Raw genomic sequence first — 23307 nt, 5'->3', positions numbered from 1 at the left:
CTGTGGCTATTCCCAATCTGGTTGAATTTTCGAGTCTTTTAGTTGCAAGTATGAAAATTTTAGTTATCAAAAATTTAATTTTACATATCAAAACTTTTCTTTTAATTTTTTAGTTGTAAATATCTCTTTTACTTTTAACTATCGTTGATTTTTAGTTATACACTTTTTTGAAGCACCCTGTACATAAATTCATCGACTTTTGGTTTCCTTAAAACTACTGTTGTCGGAAATCTAATTAAATAATACATCATTACTTGTTTGAAAAATGAATCATAAAAATAAGTATTAGAATTTTTAGGGATCACTTAAATTGGTGCCGGTATAAAGTTTGACTTTACAACTATTGATTAGCTCTTTCGGAAACTTGTTTTTCAATCCTTTCATTGATACATTTTTAAAAATCTTTCCATTCTTTAAGTATTTGTGGAAATAGACAACTTTATTGCATATCAGGAGCCAGAATTTGTAGATATCCCAATTGTATTTATCTTTTATGGTTGTACAATTCAGAAGATTGTTTTTTTTTTTAATTAAAAGAAAAACTTTGGTAATTTTTCGAATGACACTTTCGTTTATTTATTTAAGTTAATCAAATTTTTTTTTTAACAGCAATAAAAATTTTTTTACGAGTGCAGTAAAGAAGCACAGTGCCACCACTCAACGAAACTTTGTCATGGATTTAGTAAATTGAATATTAAAAAAACAAGTAAAGGAAAAAAAAACAACAAAGAAAACTGGAATGCCATATGACGCTGTTGTCAAGGTCATCAAAAATCACGATTGGAACAACGGGTGATATTTGTAAAAAAAAAAAAAAAAAAACGTGAAGTTTTTGATAGAAAAATCATCATTTAGGTCAAAAGAAAAAAAGTTTAAAGCTGCACAAAAATTAGCAGACAACGTCGAAGAAGATCAAAATATTACCAGAAAAAGTCGAAGAATATCAAAACATTAAAGTGCCTCCCTAAACTATTTGAAAGTAGATAAAAAGAGGGTTTGTATAGATCTATGTTAGTGAAGTACTAGAAGGAACTTTGATAAGGTTTTTAGAAGAAAAGAAGACCTCAGAGAAGCTATTGTAAAAGTGGAAGAAACAAGTTGAATCCATGCCATGATGTTTGTAATTAGAATTTAGGTTGAAGTATGTCGAATAAAATATTAAGTTATCAAATTTTTTTTCCTTTTTTTTCCAGTATTTTTTTGGAAAGAAAATCTCAATGAATTAATCTTTTTTTTAAAATCACCTGATCCCTTTTGGTATGATGACCTCTTTACATAAAATCACCTGATCTCTTTTGGTATGATGACCTCTTTACATAAATATGGCCTTCTTCACCATATTTTTGCCCTTTGTTAATCCTCAAACATTTTTGTTTAGTAGCTTAATCTAAAATTTTTAATTAATAATCTGGACGCTACATTACTTGTCAAGCGCCAAATGAACATTTTTAAATAAACGACATTTTGCCATATTTCAAGTCCATTTACTTTACTTAAGGATTGATATTTAAACAGACTTTTCTCAGATTTTTTTTTTTTGAGATAATCCGTAATATTAGAACCTTCAAACCATACATTAATATTGCTAGAATGGCCTGAAGACCTCAATAACGCTGGGCACGTTGTGTCTTATAAGCTGCAATTATGTAAATCCATCGCTGTTGGTGTAGAATAAAAAATGAAAGTACCGCTTAGAAAATGATTTTTTTAAAAAAAAAGATCTTTTTTTACAAGAATCATGAGAAATGTTAAAAACCCGAATACAAAACCGAAAAATTTCGTTACAGTAAAAGGATTTTTGTTTTTGGTTAATTTTGAAGACACAATTTTAACTAAATCGGTAATTTAGTTAAAATTGTGTCTTCAAAATTAACCAAAAACACAATTTTTACATAACAGTAGCATAAAAAAATTTAGCACCCAAAAAAGTGATTGATTATCTTGTTTATGTCAGGGAGCCCAATTAAATATATGCTTTTCTTGTTTTTCTTAAAATTCACGTCACTTCCTTCCTTTTGACATTAAACGGCAGAAATGTGGCATAGTTATGTAAAAATTATGTTGTCGGTTAATTATAGTTACAGAGCATAGTGGGCAAATTTTCAAAAACCCTGGTCAAATTGGACTTGTTAACTTGTGATCACGTAAACAAAGGCCTTGGGCGTTTTTTTTCTTTAAGAGAAAAGTTCATATATTTTATAAGTAGCCAGTCAAACATCTGTTGTTAAAAATGGGCGTTTTTGATTTATGAACAACGAAATTACTTATTCAAAAATATTGTTTAAAAAAATATCATTAATTAAAGAAAAAATATAGATGATACTCTCAACGTAATTATATAATATTTATGTAATATTTATAACTTTTTAGAAAAACTTTTCACATTTCTCGTTTAAATTTTATGTGAAAGGAGATGTAAAAAATGTACATATAAAAATTAATATTTTCCTCGATTGTAATTATAAGGCAATAAAAAAGGTTGTAAACCCGCTAGATCCCACTTCGTTATTTTTTGGATATTGTTCATAAAAGTCTTTTCTATTGACTCATAAAAAAAGTAGATTTTTTTTCTTCATAAAGTTTTTTTTTCTAGTACAAGTTTTGTTTTTTTGGATCCATAATGGTAATTTTTTTTTCAAAATAATCAGGGAATTTGCAAATTAAACTTAGATATAAGGTTTTCCGTACAATAAAACTGCAAAATATTTAAAAGAACTTTAAAAATAGCAGATTTTTTTCTAAGCTATCAGTAGAATTTCATAAAAATTAAAAAGTTTTCAATTTTTGTCAAGGATGTTATATTTTTACATTTATATATTGTTTGAAAAATATTTTTACATTTCTCTATGGCATTGAAAAAGTATAGCACGGATAAATTTTTGTTTACTTTTACATAAATTTACAAAACTATGTGTTTATGAATTTTCTAATTCAATATTTTTACATTTTAAGGTTCAAAAGGAGACTCTTTGCAAACTAAATTTCTGGAAATTTTTGTAATTCTTAAAAACGAATTATTTTGCGATTAAGATAACCAACATGAAATTTTGCAATCACAGTTGTATGTTGGAAGACAAATTTGTTTCCAGGCTCCAATAGATTCTATGAAAAAATTGAAGAAAGTTTTGAAAAAATTGAAAAATAAAATAGAAAGGCAGCAAGCGAATAAAAATTACATTTTTGAAAATACATGGCTCAAGATTGATTGCCTCAATAAATATTACAGTAAGATATTTTAAGTTCCTCTCTATTAAAGTTTTCAAATTTTTTATCTGTATGTAAACAACTAAATTCTTTCAGATTTTTCAAGCACAAAAAAGAAGAAAAAAAAACCTTGAGAGTAAGAGTCAACCATTTTTAAATTGTGATAAAGCAAGTGAACGAACGAAACGCCGAGAAACCAAGGAAGTTCGTTCCATATTCAGTTCATCCGAGTTAGCACTTGCAACTCAGATGAGTCTTCGAGTTTCAGGAGCAGCCATGCTGCTTTTGGTGTTCTGTTAAATATTTTGCTGTTTTATTGTATTGTACGAAAAACCTTATATCTAAGTTTAATTGCAAACTTGCTGATTTTTTTTATACCGCCATTTTGTTCCAGTTATATTGAATAGTGCAACTCTAATGTGAAAATCGAATTCAGTGATCTAAAAAAGTTATATCGTAAATTTTTATTAGGCTACACTGACTTTTCGATTTTGGCCACGTTTCTTTAGGAAAACTCTCCACTTGCGCAACTTTGTTCCGTCTCCCTCTATTCCAAATTTTCAATGACAATTTGTTATGGTATTTATGACGGCAACCGAAAATTTTGAATGACAGACCTCACAAAAAAATCTTTTTCCTAAAATGGGAATGAATATTAATATTAATTTCCTACTGATTTAGTTATGATACCATTCTACCACCCATTTTAGTATCTGACCGACTACTTTTTGCTCATTCATCTGGTCTAGTTTTGTTTAAAGATGCTTTTTTCTTTTTTAATATATTTATCTTTACTAGTTATTATTTGTATTCAATGATTATCATGTATTTGAATGAGTTGTCATCAGAAATTTGAATAATTTGGTGGGTAGCTATATTATCTAAATTGATAAGGCTATTAATTATCTTATTTATTTTCAGGTGTTTGAAACTATTACAAGCATAATTTTTGTAATAAATTAAACTAAAAAAAATAGGTCCTAATTTTTTGAATAAGCATAGACTAGGCATGAAGTTCTATAACCCTAGCAAAGTTTTACAAAAAAAGATTCTATAAAATACTAGGGATAAACAACAGCTTTAACATTTTATATAAGTATTTTATTTACACTGACTGCTTAAATCCAGTTTGACTGACTTCTTGGAATAAAAACTTAGTGACTAGCAACACAAGGAGTAAAAGTTATATATTACTGTTTTATAGTTTTGAGCAGCATTTAAAACTTGATATCAATTAAAAGTGGAACAGCAAAATGATACAAATTTAACATATTTTAAGATATAAATTTAGCTTCAAAATGTGAATTTATTCAATATGAGTAAGAACAACACAGAAGCAAAAAGGGATATGCTTATAACCAGAGAAAGTTTACGACTTCCCAGACAGAGAACGCGTAGCAGCACCATTAGATCTTTAACTCCACACCAACAGGAAACAAAAGAAGAGGGTAAAATTTTTTGTTTTTTTCTTTAACAAAAAAAAAAATTTTTTTTTGTTCAAGAAAAGTCTCCCTTTTGCTTTGTCCAAAAAAAGAAAAATATCTGCCTTTTGCTTGACTGAAATAAAAAAAGCTAACAGTTCAAAAAGTAATTCTCATTTCTGTTTGTAGTTGGTATATTTTTGTAAGTGTTTAATCCAAAATTCCTTTCTGTTGATAAACCTGAATACTTGATATACAACTATCAAGCAACAACTATTAACATTAACCAGTCTATAAATTGCATGTTTTTTATTTTATAAAAAATGTAATTTATAGACTTCACTATTAGTAAACCTGGGTTTCAGACCTTTGTAATTATTTTCCTGTTCCACTTGAAATGACCATTGAGTATCTATGTCAGCAGTGTAATGCTTACATAGATACTCAATGGTCATTTCAAGTGGAGCAGGAAAATAACAAAACCTTGAACCATTACCATTTGACCAAAATAACAAAACCTTGAACCATTACCATTTGACCATAGAATATTTTGAGCATTTAAACCAAATGTTGCAGTCTAAGTTTTTCTCACTCTCACAAATTAGTTAAGACTCAAAAATGGTATCATCAATGAAGTCTTCATCATAATTGTGCTCTTTTTCAGTTCCAAAATCCTTAAGTATTAGATTATGTATTCCTCAAATTTATAAATTAAATCAGAAATACACTATTGACTTGTATGAACAAGATAAGCAGTGTAAAGAGATATTTCTCTCAAATTTGATGATATACTTGCTCTCATAAATCATAAATTGTTCTTACTAGTTGGGCCTAAGAAATCATAAAAAGGAAGTTTTGAAAATTACCACTTTAAAATTTTAAATTAAAACAAATTTTTAAATTTAGTAATTTTAAATTTTTATTTAAGGCAAATTAAATTATAATTAAAAAAATCACTGAACATATGAAATATCAATATATAGAGGTGAGGTTTCTACTCCAATCTCTGAGGAGTTTTTTCCTCTCAAAGGTTGACATGCTTTCAGTTCAGAGGTAGAAGTTCAGAGTAGAATTCAACTATAAATACCTTAACCAGTTTTTTCAACAATTGCAAACTGAAACTTCAAATAGCTTTGTCTCATTATTGCCAACACATGGGTAGAATAAAAGTGAATAGTTCTTTTGGAATCAAGTCTGTTCTTAAGTTTACCATCCCAATTTACAAGTATTTCAGGGGGAGGCATCCAATCTGCTTTACCCCTTCATTTTATTTTTGGGTACAAGGCTTTAGAGGGTAATCACTGCAAGCTGATTTTTTTCTTCTTTTCTGTAACTCTTATCAAACAAATGTATGTAACTACTCTGTCAGTTTCTGTCAATTGAATATCAATATCATTAGCATCTTGTCTTAAATTGAATATCAGTATCATTATCATCTTGTCTTAAATTTAATATCAATATCATTAGTATCTTGTTCAACTTAAGTTCCACTTTTTATCAGCCATTAATTCCTTCAAAACCATGTTCTTTTAAAATTTCATTATCAAATCTAATTTCCTCATGTTGTTTATATATTGCTCTTGCCTATTATTATTTGGGTATTAGCCTTCTGATAATGCAAAAGTACATTGTGTGTGAGAGTGTAATATACCCACTCATGTTTTAGATTTACTTACATATTATTGATCCTTTTTATCTTTAGTAACTGCACTTGAAGCAGAAGTACCCATAAATCAAGCACCAATTAGACAACCCAAATGTCGTCGCCAGTGGGAGCAATGGAGCGAAGATGACCAAGAATGTTTCTTTCAAGGCCTGGCTGAACATGGAAAAGATTATGCTAAAATAAGGATATTTATGCAGAAAAAAAGAAAATTTAAAAGTAATGATGATGCGAAGACCAATGAACAAATTCGATATTTTTACCACAGAGCATGGTCAAAAATATCGAAAACATTGTCCTTATCACCAGAACCTGACCCAAAAAAAGCTTGTCGGCGTGAAATGCACTACATGATATGTTTAGGTGAACTTCGAAAAAAAGGTGTTCATGGTTTGGGTGAGAAAGTTGCAAAACAGCTAGATGAACTTGTTACCAAAGGTTCCACCTATGTAAGGTACAAAGGGCGAAATGTTAGGGTTCGTCCTCCTAATAGGTTCTTAAAAAAACTATATCGAGACAATAATAGCATCCCTGACATAACATTACCTAAAAGTGTCAGTGTTGAGTTTTTGCCATATTCCAATTCAGCTTTCAATTATGTTCAGAAGCATGCATTTAATCCTCGTTTGCGGTTTTTAAATGTAAATATCAATGCTAAGTTTTCTGAAGTTTTTGATATGTTTGATAGACGTTTTAATGATTTATATTCTCATGAGAACTTAAATCTTTTGATTTATCCCTCATTGCCAGATAACATTGATCAAAACCAATTTGCTGAGAAGTTATCTCATGCAAAAGATATTTTAGAAAATAAGAAATCTGAAACACCAATTGTGTTGGAGGATGCTCTTCGGAGCTCAGATAAAGAAGAATTACCTGTTACAGAAGATGAGGATACATGCTGTGAGTTCCCCAAAATATTTGGAATTAAACATTTAAAGAAAGAGTCAACAGCACCTTTGGAGCCAGTCACAGAACCTTTTCAGGGCTATTTTACATATTCAACTGCTGAAAAAGTTCATCTTAGAACACTTTTTGTTGCAGCAGGTCAAAAAGAACTTTTAAAGTTTAAATATGACTGGAAGCTATTTGAGGAAAAAAAACCATCATTTTGTGTTGACACACTCCAGTTTTTAGTAAACTTATCAAAAGCTGAAACTGAGAAAAAAAATACTAAGATAAAGCCAAAGGCAAATGTCAATCCTCAAGTAAAACTAAATCCCTTAACAATCTGTGCAAAAGAACAAAAACTTGTTGTACCAGGTGTCATTTCAAAACCAGCTCTTAATGGTATTCGTGTGGTAAATGGAAAAGAATTTGCCATTCCATTTAGACCACGCCCTGGTCGAAAGGGAGCTTCAAGTTCCATTCAAAGAGTTAGCCAAAATAGAGTTTTAATGCCACGCATCAGTTCAAATTCTAACAGTTTAAGTAATGCTGTTGCAGTTAACTTAATACCACAGCCAGAACAGCTTGTTCAGTTTGCTAACCTCCCTCCTGAATCAATCATGTTAGTTAATAGTGAAGTTTCTAAAAATTCACTGGCTCCTCAAGTATTTTCCCCTAATCCACAAGTCACACCTGGTAGGTTTTTTGTTCATGTAATAAAGTTTTTAGAAATAAAATCTATTCTGCATTTTTTTGAAATAATTTTTTATTAAAGTTTTTTTATAATTATTTTTATGTAACATTTTTAGTGTACAGTATTTATGAACCTCCATCTTCAAATCATTATGGTTCCATGCCTGCTTGTAGTTCTGGTACACAAATATCTTATGAAGAAGTGGTGTTGGCTGAAGGTTACAACAATCAGCATTTTAAGTCCTTATCAGACTTCATAGCTTCAGCTTCTGTTTTGCAGAATGAGCAAAGTAAAAAAATAAACATGCTACAGACACCAACTAAAAAAGCTTCTAAAACAGTTCCATCTTCTCCTAATCTTGACTGGTTAAATGCAGAAGTAAGACTACCATGGTTTTTATTTATATATGTATGTAATATATGAGTTTTTATGAGTGTACAGAGCATGGATGAACTTTAATTATGTTGAATTTTAACATTGTATTATTCAATATATACATTGTATTATATTTAACATTCATAAAATTGTATATTTATTAATTTTTTATTTTTTTTTACTGAATTTTATCTAAAAGAATCTCTTTTTATTTGTTTAGTCAGTTGACCTTACTTTGACTGAATCGTGTTTTTTAAATGTTTGTAAGTATTGTTAATCTGGTATAAATTACAAGTATTATCACAACATTTTTAAAATTTTTGTTGCATTATATTTATTTTGATGTTTGACATTATTTGACTTGACTTTCTGATTTACAAGTATTGTTGACATTTTTATGACCATCATTTTTCATTTTCACAAAATATTTAAGGTAAAAATAACAAGTATGTGAAAATAACAATTTTTTAAGTTATTCTTAAAAGTACAGTACTGATCAAAGGTTTAAAAGTACAGTACTGATCAAACGTTTAGCACACTTAAGTTTTAAATTGCAATATTTTTCTTTAAATTTCTTGAATATCCATTGAAACCAAATAGAAAAGATGAAACGATAAAAAATGATTGAAAAGTATGAACAATTTCATTTTTCTTAAAGCAAAAAGTATTCATTAATGATGCAAAAAAAAAAAAAAAAAGAAAAAAAAAACCAATTGTCAGCACATTTGCACTCCTATAAATTTTTAGTGATGTCTTTATATTTTTAGAAATTTTTGACTATTATGTAAATTTAACTTACCTTTTTTTTTAACATAAAGTTAAAAAAAAAGATGATTTTTTACATACTCTTTGGTGCCTAATAGAAGGGGGGGTTGGAATAAGCGGGGGGGGGGGGGTTGGAAATATCACTAAAACTTATTATGTCAACAATTAACAAAAACATTACTTAGTTATTGCTTTAAGTATTTAAAAAACTAGAAATTTTCCAACCTCCCCGCTTATTCCAGCCCCCCTGCTTATTAAGTTTTAGTGATATTTCCAACCCCCCCCCCCCCCCCCCCCCTTATTCCAACCCCTCCCTTCTATTAGGCACCAAAGAGTATGTTATCTTATATATGTTTATATATATTAATTTATATTATTATATGTATCCCATTCGTGTGCATTAAGAACCATTGAATTTAAAAAAAATGTTAAATAAATTTAAAGAAATGTTTGTACTACTTGACAAAAGGCGTTCTGAGCGCCCCCCAATGTGGCAAGTACTTCCAATCATAGTAATATTTATAGAATTTGCAAGAAAAAACCCTGAGTACTTGGCAAAAAAGATTGCACAGGAACTTAATACGGCTCTTAAAAACAGGTATCAAGACAGATTGTAAAATAAAAGGTTAATCAACCGATAGCTGTTACGTTACAGCCGGAAAACGATTGATAAAACCAACAGATCAAATAAAACTAATAAAATTTTACAGAGAATTTCAAGTGATTGTCCAAAGACACCATAGTGAAAAGTTTCAGTCGATTTCTTGGTCTATAGAGACAATTTAAAAATTATTTAATTGAGACGTTCTTTTTTTGGCGAAGAACCTGAAGGACATTCCAGTAAAACAGCGACAAACAAAAAAACCAACCAAACCTCTTTTAATATCAGCTGAATCTTCTAAAAAAAGTTTGCAAAAGTTGTTCAAGAGTTTGTCAATCAAATACTATCGAAAAACGTTTCAATTCTATTATTAGACATGGCTTTCTATCGAGAACGAAGACCGCTAAATTTTTTATTTTTACTTGTTTTTTCACTTTTAAAGAAAATATTGCAATTTAAAACTTAAGTGTTGCTAAACTTTTGATCCTCACTGTGTAATTTTAAGAGTATGGTTGTTTTTTTTTTAAACTTTTAATTTTTTTTTTAACCATAGTTTAACTATATTGTTGTTTATTTTTTTCAGGTGAGATGCAAGCGTTTCAACAAAAGGTTCTTTGTTATAGTTTGTTTCCATATTTCTACCTGATTTTGCATTCGTTCTTTCTAAGTGGTTGTAATTGTTGGTCTTTTTGTTTACAATTTTGTTGCAGAAGTTTAGGTGTTGATAAATACGGAGAAGCGCTACATACAAAAGGAGTTTAGTAAGATCAGGATGCACCAGAAAATGTAGTGTAAACAAGTTCTTAAGTATTTATTTTAAATCGAGTTTTTATTTCCTCCAGGAATCTGCAAATTGCTTAGAAATGTTACTAAATGATGCTAACTCGCAACATTCGAAAAGCTTAAAGGCTATGGTTTTGCACTCTTTGGTTTCAAACGATTGCGCAGTCGATCCCGTTTTACCAATGTTTCATAATGGAGAGTCGTCGCACGGCCCGCTTGAGGGACTTTCTTTTGAATTGTCTAATCAAGGTGAAATTAAAACAAAAGAACAGTATCTTTAACATTTTATTTGCTGGGATTTTTTTTTCACATTTCTCGTTATCTTCTTGTAAAAGTTATGACCCAAATTCTACGATGAAAACAGATCTTTCAAACTAATTGTTAAAATTATTTTAGATGTGTATATGATAAAAAGTGGCATGAAAATGTATATAAATCTATATATATATTTATTTATTTTAAATTATATAAGAATATTTTTGTTTGCTCATTTCAGTGTTTACTTTTGTTTTATCTTTTTGATAAAATAAAATATACACTGAAATGTTAACTTGGTTTTAAGAGTCGGTTTTAAGAGTAGATTTATAAAAATAGCTGTTTATCATTCGGCAATCTTGATGTAGAAAGTTCGACTTTAATTTTTTGAAATTTCGTTTATTTGCTATTTTAAGTGTTTTGTTAATATCTTTTTTAATATTGTTTTTTAAACATATTATACTTAGTTTTCTTAGTAAACTAAAAAGACAAAGCGGAACTTTCTTATTTCAACTGTTGTTTTGTTTTTGAAATGACTTAATTTACCTACTTTGTAATTCATAAAGAGCTAAACTTCAATTCTTACAAAAGGTCAGGTTCTGTGTTCTCAAGCTCGTTTTTCTCATTATCTCATCAGCGACGAAGAGTTGCAGGACAAAAATATTCATAAAAACGTATAAGATTTTCTTGAGCCTCTTTCATAGGTTCTCTGTGAACTGGATTAATTTTTTAATACTTCGTCTCATCGCAAAATTGTTTCTTAAGGATGGCGAGGAGAGAAGGGGGGGGGGGGGGAACCTCCTTGTTGGTGCTTGGTGCTGCTTAAAATGGGACACAACATATCGTTCACAGGTCATTCAGGAATTTAAACTTAGAAAAGTTATTTGCAAAGGAATACGATCCAGGAATTTTTACCCAAAAGGTTTAAATAGGACGGAGCAAAGAATTAACGATGTAGAGTGTTTTGAGCAGCAAATTTTTTTGTTCCTTGATAAAATTTTTTTATCCCTGGATAAGTCCTATTTTCTAACTAGTTATGCCTCTCAAGAATCAAAGCTTTTCATCAATATTTATTTATTTTTTATCAGAACAAGGAGAACCTTCCTAATTTTAATTAGAAAATGAGAGAATTTGTGTTGTGAAGAAAACATTCATCCTAACCTGATCCAAAAAAACTATTAATATACGATTTAGTTGTTTGGATGAGATTTTTAAAGAGAAACATTAACTTTTTTTGTTGTTGTTGCTTTTATATAACAAACCACCGAAATATTAAGTGAAGTAACATAAATATAAATACATTTTTACAAAGAATGTAAAAAAAGTCACGGTCTTGAAAACGGGAAACTAATTTCAATTTGCGAAAGCGTCATGTACGTATATGTATAAAAAAAAAAAAAAGATTTACAAAACTAGATAACTATTTTAACAAATATTACTAATAGAATTAGTAAAATTAATGACATTAGTAAAAATAAAATAGTTATAATAATAAAAAGGATTAAATTTTAAAATTTTGAAGATTGTTTAAAGAAAAAACGTTTATTTAAAAACAAATCAAAAAGTTAACGTTAGTTAACTTTTTGATTTTTGACTTGACGTTAGTCCTTTTAAAATATTTTACATATAAATTACAATAGTTTAAAACTCAAATGCTTTTTTTTTTTTTTTTTAAATTGAAGGAGAATTTAAGATCCAAAATATTGCACCAAAAAAAATTCTCATTTAAAAAACATTCATACTAAAATTTACTATTATAAAATTTAAATAGATTATTAAAACTATAAATTTTCGTCCTAACTAAGTAGGTTTGTGCAGGGAACAATATATTTTGTTATTTACCACATGAATACTGCTCACGTTTAATTTACGGGAACACGAATCACACTTCGCACAGGAGTTGTGAATTACGTGAAAATCGATATCACAACGCTCAAATTTATAAGCGGTCTTGTCACATACAAGACATTTATCATTCTTTACAACACTAGCAGAGTTCTTATGCTGTAATGGCGTCGACGTGTTAAATTCGGTAGTCGTCGTTGCTGACGAAGTGTTGGGGTCCGTCTTATTGCTGATCTTTATTTTGAAACTTGACGGTTTAAGTTTAAGCTTAAACAAATTGAAAGAAGAAAAACTTAGTTAAAATAAGTCTATATAAAGTTTAAAAAAAAACTTTTTTCTCTTTTATGTACACTTTTTTAAGTTTTCATAAAAGAGACGTAAAAACAAAATCAATAAAAAAACATAAATTGTAAAGACGTGTTACCTCAGAAGATGAACTATGCTCCAGGCTAACTGACTTATCTCCAGTGAAGTTTTGCTCTTTATTTGTGCTCTCACTTTTTACATCATTTAATCTTTTATCGTTTTGATTAGGAAACGAATAGGTGGAGTTTGGATTTAATCTGATTTTTGTATGCTTTTTTACTTCAGCGCTTGACAATGATTTGGAGCGTACAATATTTACATCAGTACTCGCTATGGAGGCGTCATTAGCTGTAACATTTTTTGCTTGTTTTTGTGTTTCACTTAATGGCGAATGGAAAGATCGCGAACGTTCTATCGCGTCCGATTTTTTGAACCTTTGATAAGTATTACTAAAATCATCATCTTTATCAATTACGTTTGGAGAAAGGGGTTCCGAAGCCACTTCATTAGAGCGTTCAAGATTTTGTAATAAATCTTTAGAATTGGGCGTCTGTCTTAAAGAGATTCGATTAAATTCTGGAACAGCGGCCTCTGTAGAAGACTCACTAAGTTTAGGTTTCGCCGAAGATTTTTGTTTCTTATCTTGATCGGATTTTATTGAAGTTGATGTCCAATCAAAGGCTGAAGAAATGTAAAGTTCATTCGAATTTAATTGAAATGATGATTTTCCAGAAGGTTTTTCATTTACACCTTCGTTGCTTGACTGTTTCTTTAAAACGCTCGATTGCTCCGGATTAACATCTACATGTGGATCTATTACTTTTTTTGAGGTATTTAAAAGTTCCAGAGTAGCATCTGAATGAGGATGATCTTTTGGTTTATGTTTTACGTCTTGTAAATTTTCACGAGGACTGACTAATTGAAAGCCTGCTTCATTGTTTTTATTTCGAGAATGAATTACGGCGATATCTTCCGTACAGCGAGAAACTTTCTGAGAGACAATTTTGGCTGTTTCTCCATTTGTATTATGAACGGCAAAGTCGTCTTTTTCTCTATTTTCTCTCGACAAATAATTTTTATCAGAGTTGGTTTCTTTATTAGAAGGTTTAACAGGATCAACGCTATTAGAATGATTAAAAAAGCTCTGTTTATAGTTAGCACTGTTACGCTTACCAACTAAATCCTCTTTGTTAGAGACTTCATTAGTTTCACTACCAATTAAATGCTCCTTTTCTAGGGTCAAGCCATCATTTCTTGAAGCATTCTGCAAAAACTTTGAGTTACTTATCCCATCTTTCGCATTAAGAGAACGAATGTCCTTTTCTAAACTAAAAAGCAAAAGACTATTTTTATCACTAACGTCTTTTGCGGAAGGTTTCATTTGTTTGTTTGGATTTTTTTGTTCCTGGAGATGAGAATCTCTGCTAACCCAACACTCGACTTTTTCCCTAGCAGTAGTTTCCATATTTAGAGAGCGTTCGCTCTTAGCTCTGGGCCCATCTTGATTTAAAAAAACTTTAGGATCTGATACTTTATTTAACGCTCCTAAAGAACGACTGCACAACAAACGCTCTTCGTTATTCATTGAGTTGATACTTTCGGGTCTACTTCGAGGTTTTAGGTTACGTGGCACCAACGATACTGTTTCTTTGTTGTTCGTCGACAAAGTTCTTCGAGGCGGCGATCTTACAGCATCTTCGGTTGAAACAAGCATTAATGTTTTAGGTATCTCAGCAGACTCTGAGCGTACTACAGTTTTCGTCGCGACGGGAGAGTGTTGTTGACTCTCCTCTTTGACATTACAAATTGATGGATTTGAGATATCGACGCTATCAAAAAGCTTTTTAGAGACTTCGCTCTTTTGATTAAATACCAAAACGCTTGCAGATTCTTTTGCAAGTTCGTCTGCGGGCTCCTTCTCAGGTTCAGAGCGAAAGCGAGTTGGTTTCCTTCGGTTTTGCGGCGCAATTCTTATCTTGTCTTTTGCTGCCGACGATTCGACAGTCGAAGTGGTGGAGAACGCTTCGATATCAATGGGAGCTAGAACAAATACATGTTTTATTAACAAAAAGTAAAAACCACTCTTTCTTTTTTAATCTTTTATTTAAAGATACCATTACAAGGCCGATGTTTTGGTAAACACTGGTAAAAAGATTTCTTAATTGCAACTTACATTATTAATTATTTCATTCATGTTTATTTTGTCGGTTTTAAATCTCATCACATCACTCTAAATAAAAAAAATTTTTCACCGCCCTAACCATGTGTGAAAAAGTTAAAATAAGTTTTAGGTGGGGACCTAAATCCTAATTTTATTTTAGCGAAAGAGTTTTATTTTAACAATTAAATAGAAAAGCTTTATTTTTTAAAAAAAAAAAAAAAAAAAAATTGTCATTGCATTTCCTTTTAAGATTAGTTGAATATTTTGTAAGTGCTTTATTTCAATCAAAAGTTTTCTTCAAAGTGTACTACTATTATTGTAGCTCTAAAGAGATAACTAAAAAGATCTCAACCACAATTTATGAGCCTAACTGATGGACAAAAAGACTACAATACATAAGTTTAAAACCTGTTGCACACTTGACAATTTCTTTATTCAGTTAATCCAAACAAACCAAAGCAAAATAAATTTACGTGTAAAGCCGCGAACATGTAGTAAAAAAAAGAAGAAGAATTTGGAAAATTACTGGTTTATTTTAAAAAATTTCAGAAATCTTGTAAAAAAAATTATATTTTTATACTAAAACAAAAACAAACTAAATGAAAAAGGAATAAACGAAAATATATGAAGATGAACTGGTTGTTTTAGAAATAATTAGAGAACAATAATTTTCTTACATTTGACATAAAGATCACACATCTTTAACAAAAAAATGTAAATAAGTTCAGAAAATTTCATTAAGCAATCTTTAATGCATTAAAGTAGTAAAACGATTAAAGGGTATTGTCTCTCTTTTTTCTATTCTTTTTGCTAAAACGTTCTATTGCTATGATGCATTCCATTGAGCAGTTTCTAAATTCTTGTTGCTAGTAAACAGTCATCAATTGTTTTTTATATTTGACATTATTTTTTTTTAATCATGTTTGTCAGTAAGATTCATTTCTATTTCTTTCTTTAGCCATTTAATTATAATCAAAACTAGCTAGCTTAATTGCAGCTATTGAACAATTTTTTAATCAAAGTTTTGTTTCATTTATTATTTTTGCTCTTAGAAAACCAACTTTTCAGTCTATTTGTTTAAATATGATGGAGATTAATTGGACCTAAAGTATTACGATACTAGTGCAATAGCTACTTATTGTAGCTTTGTAGCAAACCATGCTATAAAGAGATATTGGTAACTAAATATCATAGGTTTGTGGCTAACAACATCTTAATGATTTCCTATCTTTATCATTAAGAATGTCTTTTTTTTTACCAATAGCCTTTAACTAGTCACTAGTTAAAATAAGCTAGTGATCCTTGTTGACAATTTGCTGTCATTGTTGTTATGAGCTTTGCTGACTTGTAGATGGCTAATTTCCCACTGGATTACAATCATAGTTACAACAATAACATGATAAACAACAGTTTATTATGCAGCGAAAAAACTTTTGCATACTTTTTGTTTTAATACTACAAGGATTGGATCTTCTAGAGTAAGAATGAAGTATATCCTACAATTACCCCATAGGTGTCTCATTTTTACCCCAAAGTATGGGGTAAATACTGGACACAGAAGATCAATTATACACTCTGAATAAGAAGCTTTAACTCTGAATTAGAAGCTTTAACTCCAGATCTTTAGCTAAGGCACATGTTGAAGAAAATTACAGTCAAATATTCAATAATTTCCGAAAAAAATAAAAAAATATAATGTAATTTAATACTTATAATAAAATAATCAAATTGTATGGTAACTATATATTAAAAAAATATAATATAATTTGATAATAATACTTAGAAAAAAATAATTAAAATATAATTACTAAACTGTAACTTGCCAATAACTCCTGCTAGTTACAAAAAATCTGATACAATGTAAAAAAATATTGATCATGATACTGAAATTGAGAAGTAAACTTTTATACCTTGTTAAATTTAAATATAACTTGTTAACTTTAATCAAACTGAAATGAAACAATGCTAACTACTAAATATGTTTTACTTACTACTGCATTCTGCAGAGCGGCTAGTTGGTTTCAAAGCAGGTGATGGCTTCACAATAGGAGTTTTGGAAGAAAAGTTTTGCTCAACAACAACAGTGTTTTGTGAATTGGACTCTATGTTAAAAGCAAATGCTTCTGATGAAGATACTGCTTCTGATGAAGATACTGCTTCGGGACTTTCTTCATTGTCCAGCTTTTGATTGCGATTTTTAAATTTGCGTAGCGAGCTTCGTATTTTTTGTTGAGTTCTTTCAAGTGAATTTTTTTTACCTGGAGACTAAAAGAAAACATATGCAATTTAGGACAAAATCATAACATAAGTAATAATGAAGTAAAAGGATTAGCTTTAGCAGAAAACAAATATCAAAAAAAAAAAATTGTTCTTTTGAGAGATAGAAATCTGAAAGGTATTTGAAAATATCTAACACTGCAAATAACTCACAAAGTACAACTTTTTAAAACTATAATCCTTTTTTTTCTAAAGGCATAGTTTAGCAACTGTTGAGCCTACACATTAGTGGAGACATGAAACAGGGCTGGCAGATGTTCAATGGCTTCTTTTACAATAGTTCAAATGAAGAGCAAATATTTCTAATGTAATGTTGCAATAATAATGACAGCAGATAAATAGTCTGACAAAAAAAAAAAAAAAACTCTTTCACTAAATAATAAGATAAAATGTGTAACATTGATAAGTGGAATACAATTAAATGAAATTCTCATAAGCTTAAAGCTACAATAATTTTGGTCACATTTTTGTTTAATAATAGCACAGTGTAAAATTCACAACCAAAAACTATTACTCTTTTAAATAAAAACTGTATTTTTTTTTTTTGTTTTTTTTTTTTTTTTTTAAAGAAAAATAAAGAAAGAAACAACAGTGGTTTTAATAAATATTTTCATTTTGTGTTGGCATGTCAGAAAACACAAAACTATGACATTAAGAAAAGAAGTTTAGTTCTGGAAGTGCATTATTTGTCATGCTAAATATTTTGTTTGGGTTTCACAACATCTCTCCGATTACATCAACCACAGCTATGAACATAATTTTGATGTCTGAGGTAGTGATCACTCCTGCTATATATACAACAATAATAGAGTAATTAAAAACCTATTTTCTTTTCAAATTTATACAAATATAAATACATTTAAATTCAACACTTATAGATTAACTTAAACAACAGAGTTTAATCTGATTTTTTGAGAGCTACAAATAGTGATTAGTCTGTATTTTCACCTATTAAATAAGAAGTATTTTCAATGAAAACTTTTAAAGCTTAACAATAAATCATTTTATCATTAATTCAGCATATATATGTAATTAATGGAAATTAGGGTGGTCTACAAATAAAAATGATTAAAATGCATTTCTCCATAGACCTAAACTTGTTCCATTTGATGTAATGAATAAAAACATAAAAAACTTGAAGCAAAATTCAAGTGTACTTTTTATTTAGGGGTTGTTATAAGATAAATGTTATAAAATGAACAAATGTCCATTTATGCAATTATCTAACTCTTTCAAAACATAATATAGAATTACTTAGATTAGAGCAACAAGCATGCCTAGGCTGTTAATAGATGCTCTGTTTATCTAGTATGCACTATTTTCAATAATTAGTTTAAAATAAAGATTCAGATTTTATTTTTCATTGTTTGTGAGAAATTTTCAGTATTTTCCAATTAAAGTATTTTGACACTCTTGTGGTAGAATGCATTAGCTGATCACTTTCTTTATATTTGACATGAAGCTTTAGGACTGCTTTCACTCAAACTTACATCATTGAGAACATGTAATAATGAAGTGGGCTTTGAGGAGTGCACATTAAAAAATAAAAACATAGTAATGACAAAAAACAACAAAAATCAGTGTCCCTAAACATGATTTAAGTGGTACATTTTTTTGCATGGTTACTCCATATACCTTGTGAGATAAAGTTAGGCTTGTGGAGAGTTTTGGGGCATGCTTCAGTTTTTTTTTCCATATAGCTATGAAGTCCAAATAATTATTCACCATGTTAATGGATATTTTGTTCCAGGTTTTCTGGACTTTTTGATGGCCATTCCAAGAAATTATATTCTTTGGGTAAATTTTGTGGGTTGTCTAGTATAGTAGCATTTTATGCTTGGCATGTATTTAACTTTCCAATAAACCTTGTACATAGTTTTAACTTTCCAATAAACCTTGTACATAGTTTGATTAAAAATACTGTTCATATAGTAAGTCAATTGTTGCAATTGAAGCTGCCCAAAATCATTATGCTTCCTTCACCATATATAATAGTCAAAGTTGAGAATTAAATCTTTGAAAAATATTTGAATATATTTAATTCCATCAGATCCAAACAGCCTTATCTTTGACTCATCACTCAAGAAAATATTAGCTTAATCATTTGGTTTCCAATGAAATGGCACTTGGCAAACTCAATTTGGGTTTTGGGATTTATATAATGGAACCAATCATTTCATGACATAATTCCTTTTAAACAATTTTAAAAATGCAGACTTTTTTCACAGTTTCAATGCCACAGTCAAATTTTCACAAATTTTTTTGACTAATTGAGTAGTTTTCTGGAATAGTCTTCTTAAAAGCTTTGTGATAATGTTTTCTTTTCTAATTGTAAACTTCTTTTTTCTATATTTATATAAACTAATTTTTCTGTTACTTTAAAATTAATACACCACTTTGTATTATTTAGTCCAAATCCAGATTGTAGGTTAAATATTGGATTAAATTTAATCAGATAGATTAAAGGGTTTGAAATTGCTGAAATATTATTTGTTTATTATTATTAACTACACACATAAAAATATGAAAAGTTAATAATCTTAGCATCACAATTTGTGCAACTTTTCTTAAACATTTTCAAAAGTTACTTATAATAAAAGTAAAGAAAATTTCTATCACACACACACACACACACACACACACACACACACACACACACACACACACACACACACACACACACACACACACACATGTGTGTGTGTGCGCATGCTTTGTGTGCGTGGGTGTGAGTGTGTGGGTGTGTGTAGGTGTGTGTGTATGTATGGCTTTGTGTGTATATATGTAACATATAATGTATATAGCTAATTTTTTATTATTTTATCTTAAACAATAAAAAAAAGCCCAAAAGACTACAGAAATTTCTTTCAGCAACTTATACAAAATATAATTACCTCATCCTTTAAAGTAGACACATTTTCTTTTTGTGTTTTATTTTTTCGATTGGAGAGATCATCTTCTCTTTTAACTTCTGAATCAATATTTAACTCTTCAGAATGGCTTTCTTTCGCTTTCTTTTTTTTTGTGAATATACTTTTTAAAGATTTCACAATTCCTTTTTTTTTTGCAGGTTTTTTTTTAAGTTCAACATTTTCATTGAGCTGTTGATTAGAACTAGTTAAATCATTGAGAGAATTATTTTTTTCAGCATTATTGGATTGCGGAAGATTACTGTGTATATTAGTGTCTGACCGATTTTTAATACGATTCAGCCTACTTGAAAGCTCATCAAAGACATGAGGGTTGCTCATTATTGTTTATATTAACTGACTATAATAAGTTATTCATCTAAAAAAAAAAGTTATATATATATATATATATATATATATATATATATATATATATATATATATATATATATATATATATATATATATATATATATATATATATATATATATATATATATTATAAATCCAATGCAAATGCATTTAATTAACTGTATGTGTAGCAAGTCACAACAGAACTATCTTAATGATTTTACATAGTAAGGATAGTATCATACCTATAAATTATAATACTGGGCTAGGTTATTGCAGTAACTATCTTGTATGCTTATAATCTTAAACAAAATTAATTGACTCCACCTTTCAACACACTTCATTTAAATAATTTAAATCTGTAATTACAGTGGTAAAAAAAATAACACTAATTTTCTACTAAACTGAGGTAACGGTCGTGTGACTCAACTTATTTGCACTAGTATTACTAATGACGATGTTAACCAAGGTACTTGATTAAAAAAACTTAATCAACTTTAAACTATTTATATGTTGATATGGTTTGTTTACAAGAGATTACTAAACAATAAAAAATTGTTAAGCTCTAGCTACTATATTTTATAAACAGAGTACCAAAGTTAGGTTACGTTTTTGTCGGGTAAATTCCGTCACTTCAAACCAAACCCTTAATTTCTAATGTAAAAAATTGTGAAAACGAGGGGCTCCTTTTCTTTTACTTTTAGCAACACACATTCAGCATTTCCGAGTGCGGCTTTTTCTTTTTCTGCATTAAGCCTTAAAATAGATAAAACCAATCAATCTAACGGTTAATTGGATGGAAAATTATGAAAAAAAATAATAATGATAATAAAAAATCTAGATCGAAAACTATGTTTTATTGAAAATCTATATTATTCTTTAGACTTGCAGATTGATAAAATATTATTTTACTTCGGTTTTCCTTGTAAATTTGGTATAAGAAAAATGAAGATTTGTTAAGATACCCTGTAAATGCAAAAATAATCTGGAACATCATTTGACTGCCGATATCTGTCTTCAAACCTGTCTCATCGATATTAAAAGCATTCTGAGGCTTCCCGTTCAAGCCCAGATGCTTATATACTGATGTAAGGTTTTCAAAAAAGTCATTCACTACAGCTGGATTACATGCATATACTAAGTTTAATGAGTGCGTGGACCATTTTTCGTTCTTCGTCGTTAGTTAGTAAAGTTGGTCTATCAACTGGATCACTCTGTAACCCTTCAAATAGTTAATCAGTGTGGTTCTGTTGACCTTTTGAAGGAAAACAGCCTTCTTAATGCTCATCTCATTTTCTTTTATGCTAAACACTGCACACTTCATGGTCTCCGCTGAATACCCGTACTTCCTGGCACCCTCTGGTTGCTGATATGTTCAAAAAAATCTCTCTTAAACCACAACTGGACAAAAATACACCACACATTTGAATTAGTGTGACATTAAGCTCGAATTTAATAAGAGCAAAATTATAGCAATTTAAACAAACTTAACAAACTGCATTAAAGATTGACATCATGTCAAAGTTTCCCCATTCTAGAAAAATGTTAATGTTTCAGAAACATGCAGGCAGAGTTACAAAATTAGTGTGGAAATGGCATTAACGGCTTTAAATTGACAAATACTTGTAGCTTGTCATACCTGAAACAGAAGTTTTGCTATAGTTCAAATTGAGCAAGTTAGCAAAACAATCCAATTAACGAAAATATTTCACGAAACACCAAAATACTTAATAATAATGGCAATCCCAATAAAAATGGCATTCCCAAACTCTATTCTTACTATAAACACACTTTGAATAAATAACATACTTATATGTTAAATAACATGCTAATGTGTTCTGTGAGTTACTTAAGAAAAAGTGTCAAATTTACCACAGTTTAACTTTTTTGTTTTTACGCATTATTCAGGATATAAAAAGATTTTTTCAGCACGAAGATCTTCAATTAGTTTATAATTGAAGAACATACTTTGGCTTTGAAAACACATTGTGACCTCAAAAAACAATTTTTGACCGAGCAAATTTTTAGGGACCAAGTCAACAACCCTCCAGATTTTTATCTAGAGCTAAATCTTTCAATGTGTAACATTTATCCAGAAAGATTAAGCTTAAAGTTGAGATAACCTAATTGGAAATTAAAGCAGTAAATGTGATCACGCACAGTGTCATCGGGAGCAAACTAAATCAATTTTCCGACCCAAAAAAAAAATTTTTCGGAGTATGATAGTACGAGTATATAGGATCACGATGATACAGTTTTTAAAATCATTCATAGTTATCTGTGGAAAAAAATTGATTTTGAAAATTTGAAATACCTTGCTTCAATTTCTAATTGTGTTATTTTTTAAAAAACGGTGCTTACTTTTTTCAGTTTTGTGTTTCAAAATAGAAAAAAGCTAAACATTATCAAAACCTCAAATCCAACTTAATGTCATAATGGCAACCAAAAGATTATGTATTTTCTATTTTTATTGAAATTGATTGACCTTAAATGTTGAATATTTAGCAACAGCAGTATCATGGTGGGCAATTCACTGCCAACAATTGCAAAAAACTTTTGAAGAATGTAGACTTACTTCAACAAATAGCAGAAAGGCAATACTGCTTCTTGACATTCCCGTTCATCAAAACAGACTTTAAATTTGATGTTGCTGTTCACTTTTGGTTTGGCAATTATTTCTTAGAAAACTATTCTGAAAAAATTTAAGAGTTCAGATGTTCCGACATGAAGCAATAATCACTCCCATGGTACATACAGTTTTTTTTCAAGTAAGCCAATTCATCATTTACCATAACCAACCTCTTGGAAT

The 23307-nt window shown here is 29.3% G+C and overlaps 2 protein-coding genes across 4 annotated transcripts; one reads left to right on the top strand and one right to left on the bottom strand.

Moving 5' to 3' along the window:
• Nucleotides 1–3814: 3814 nt before the first annotated feature.
• Nucleotides 3815–10769, top strand: LOC145186190 (uncharacterized). The gene is made up of 6 exons (XM_090078474.1): nucleotides 3815–4652; nucleotides 6328–7872; nucleotides 7986–8248; nucleotides 8466–8508; nucleotides 10195–10220; nucleotides 10454–10769. The coding sequence occupies exons 1-6, from the start codon at nucleotides 4520–4522 to the stop codon at nucleotides 10673–10675; spliced, it is 2232 nt and encodes a 743-aa protein (XP_089934600.1). The 5' UTR covers nucleotides 3815–4519; the 3' UTR covers nucleotides 10676–10769.
• Nucleotides 10770–12052: 1283 nt separating this feature from the next.
• On the bottom strand, nucleotides 12053–20882 carry LOC145182166 (uncharacterized). Of its 3 annotated transcripts, XM_090078471.1 has the most exons (5): nucleotides 20744–20882; nucleotides 20133–20526; nucleotides 16953–17226; nucleotides 12919–14840; nucleotides 12053–12761 (listed from the first exon to the last, which is right to left on the bottom strand). In XM_090078471.1, exons 2-5 carry the CDS (start codon nucleotides 20487–20489, stop codon nucleotides 12450–12452), a joined length of 2865 nt encoding a protein of 954 aa, XP_089934597.1. In that variant the 5' UTR covers nucleotides 20490–20526; nucleotides 20744–20882; the 3' UTR covers nucleotides 12053–12449. The 3 variants fall into 3 exon arrangements, with proteins under 3 accessions (XP_089934597.1, XP_089934598.1, XP_089934599.1); XM_090078472.1 differs by lacking the exons at nucleotides 16953–17226; nucleotides 20133–20526; nucleotides 20744–20882 and adding an exon at nucleotides 15639–15676; XM_090078473.1 differs by lacking the exons at nucleotides 16953–17226; nucleotides 20133–20526; nucleotides 20744–20882 and adding an exon at nucleotides 14974–15188.
• Between the last annotated feature and the right edge of the window lie 2425 nt (nucleotides 20883–23307).

The sequence above is a fragment of the Hydra viridissima genome, unplaced genomic scaffold, assembly GCF_058129835.1.
Source record: "Hydra viridissima isolate aposymbiotic clone 2 unplaced genomic scaffold, HvirCarnegie_v1 scaffold_2, whole genome shotgun sequence".
Lineage (NCBI taxonomy): Eukaryota > Metazoa > Cnidaria > Hydrozoa > Anthoathecata > Hydridae > Hydra > Hydra viridissima.
This window is presented reverse-complemented; position numbering and strand designations above follow the sequence as displayed.

Coding starts and splice junctions, on each gene's coding strand:
- LOC145186190 (XM_090078474.1), top strand. CDS start 4,520: ATGAGTAAGAACAACACAGAAGCAAAAAGGGATATGCTTATAACCAGA. Junction 8,249..8,465: donor TTGACTGGTTAAATGCAGAA/GTAAGACTACCA, acceptor TTATTTGTTTAG/TCAGTTGACCTTACTTTGAC. Junction 8,509..10,194: donor ATCGTGTTTTTTAAATGTTT/GTAAGTATTGTT, acceptor TATTTTTTTCAG/GTGAGATGCAAGCGTTTCAA.
- LOC145182166 (XM_090078471.1), bottom strand. CDS start 20,489: ATGAGCAACCCTCATGTCTTTGATGAGCTTTCAAGTAGGCTGAATCGT. Junction 14,841..16,952: donor CCGCTCTGCAGAATGCAGTA/GTAAGTAAAACA, acceptor TATTTGTTCTAG/CTCCCATTGATATCGAAGCG. Junction 12,762..12,918: donor AGCATAGTTCATCTTCTGAG/GTAACACGTCTT, acceptor AATTTGTTTAAG/CTTAAACTTAAACCGTCAAG.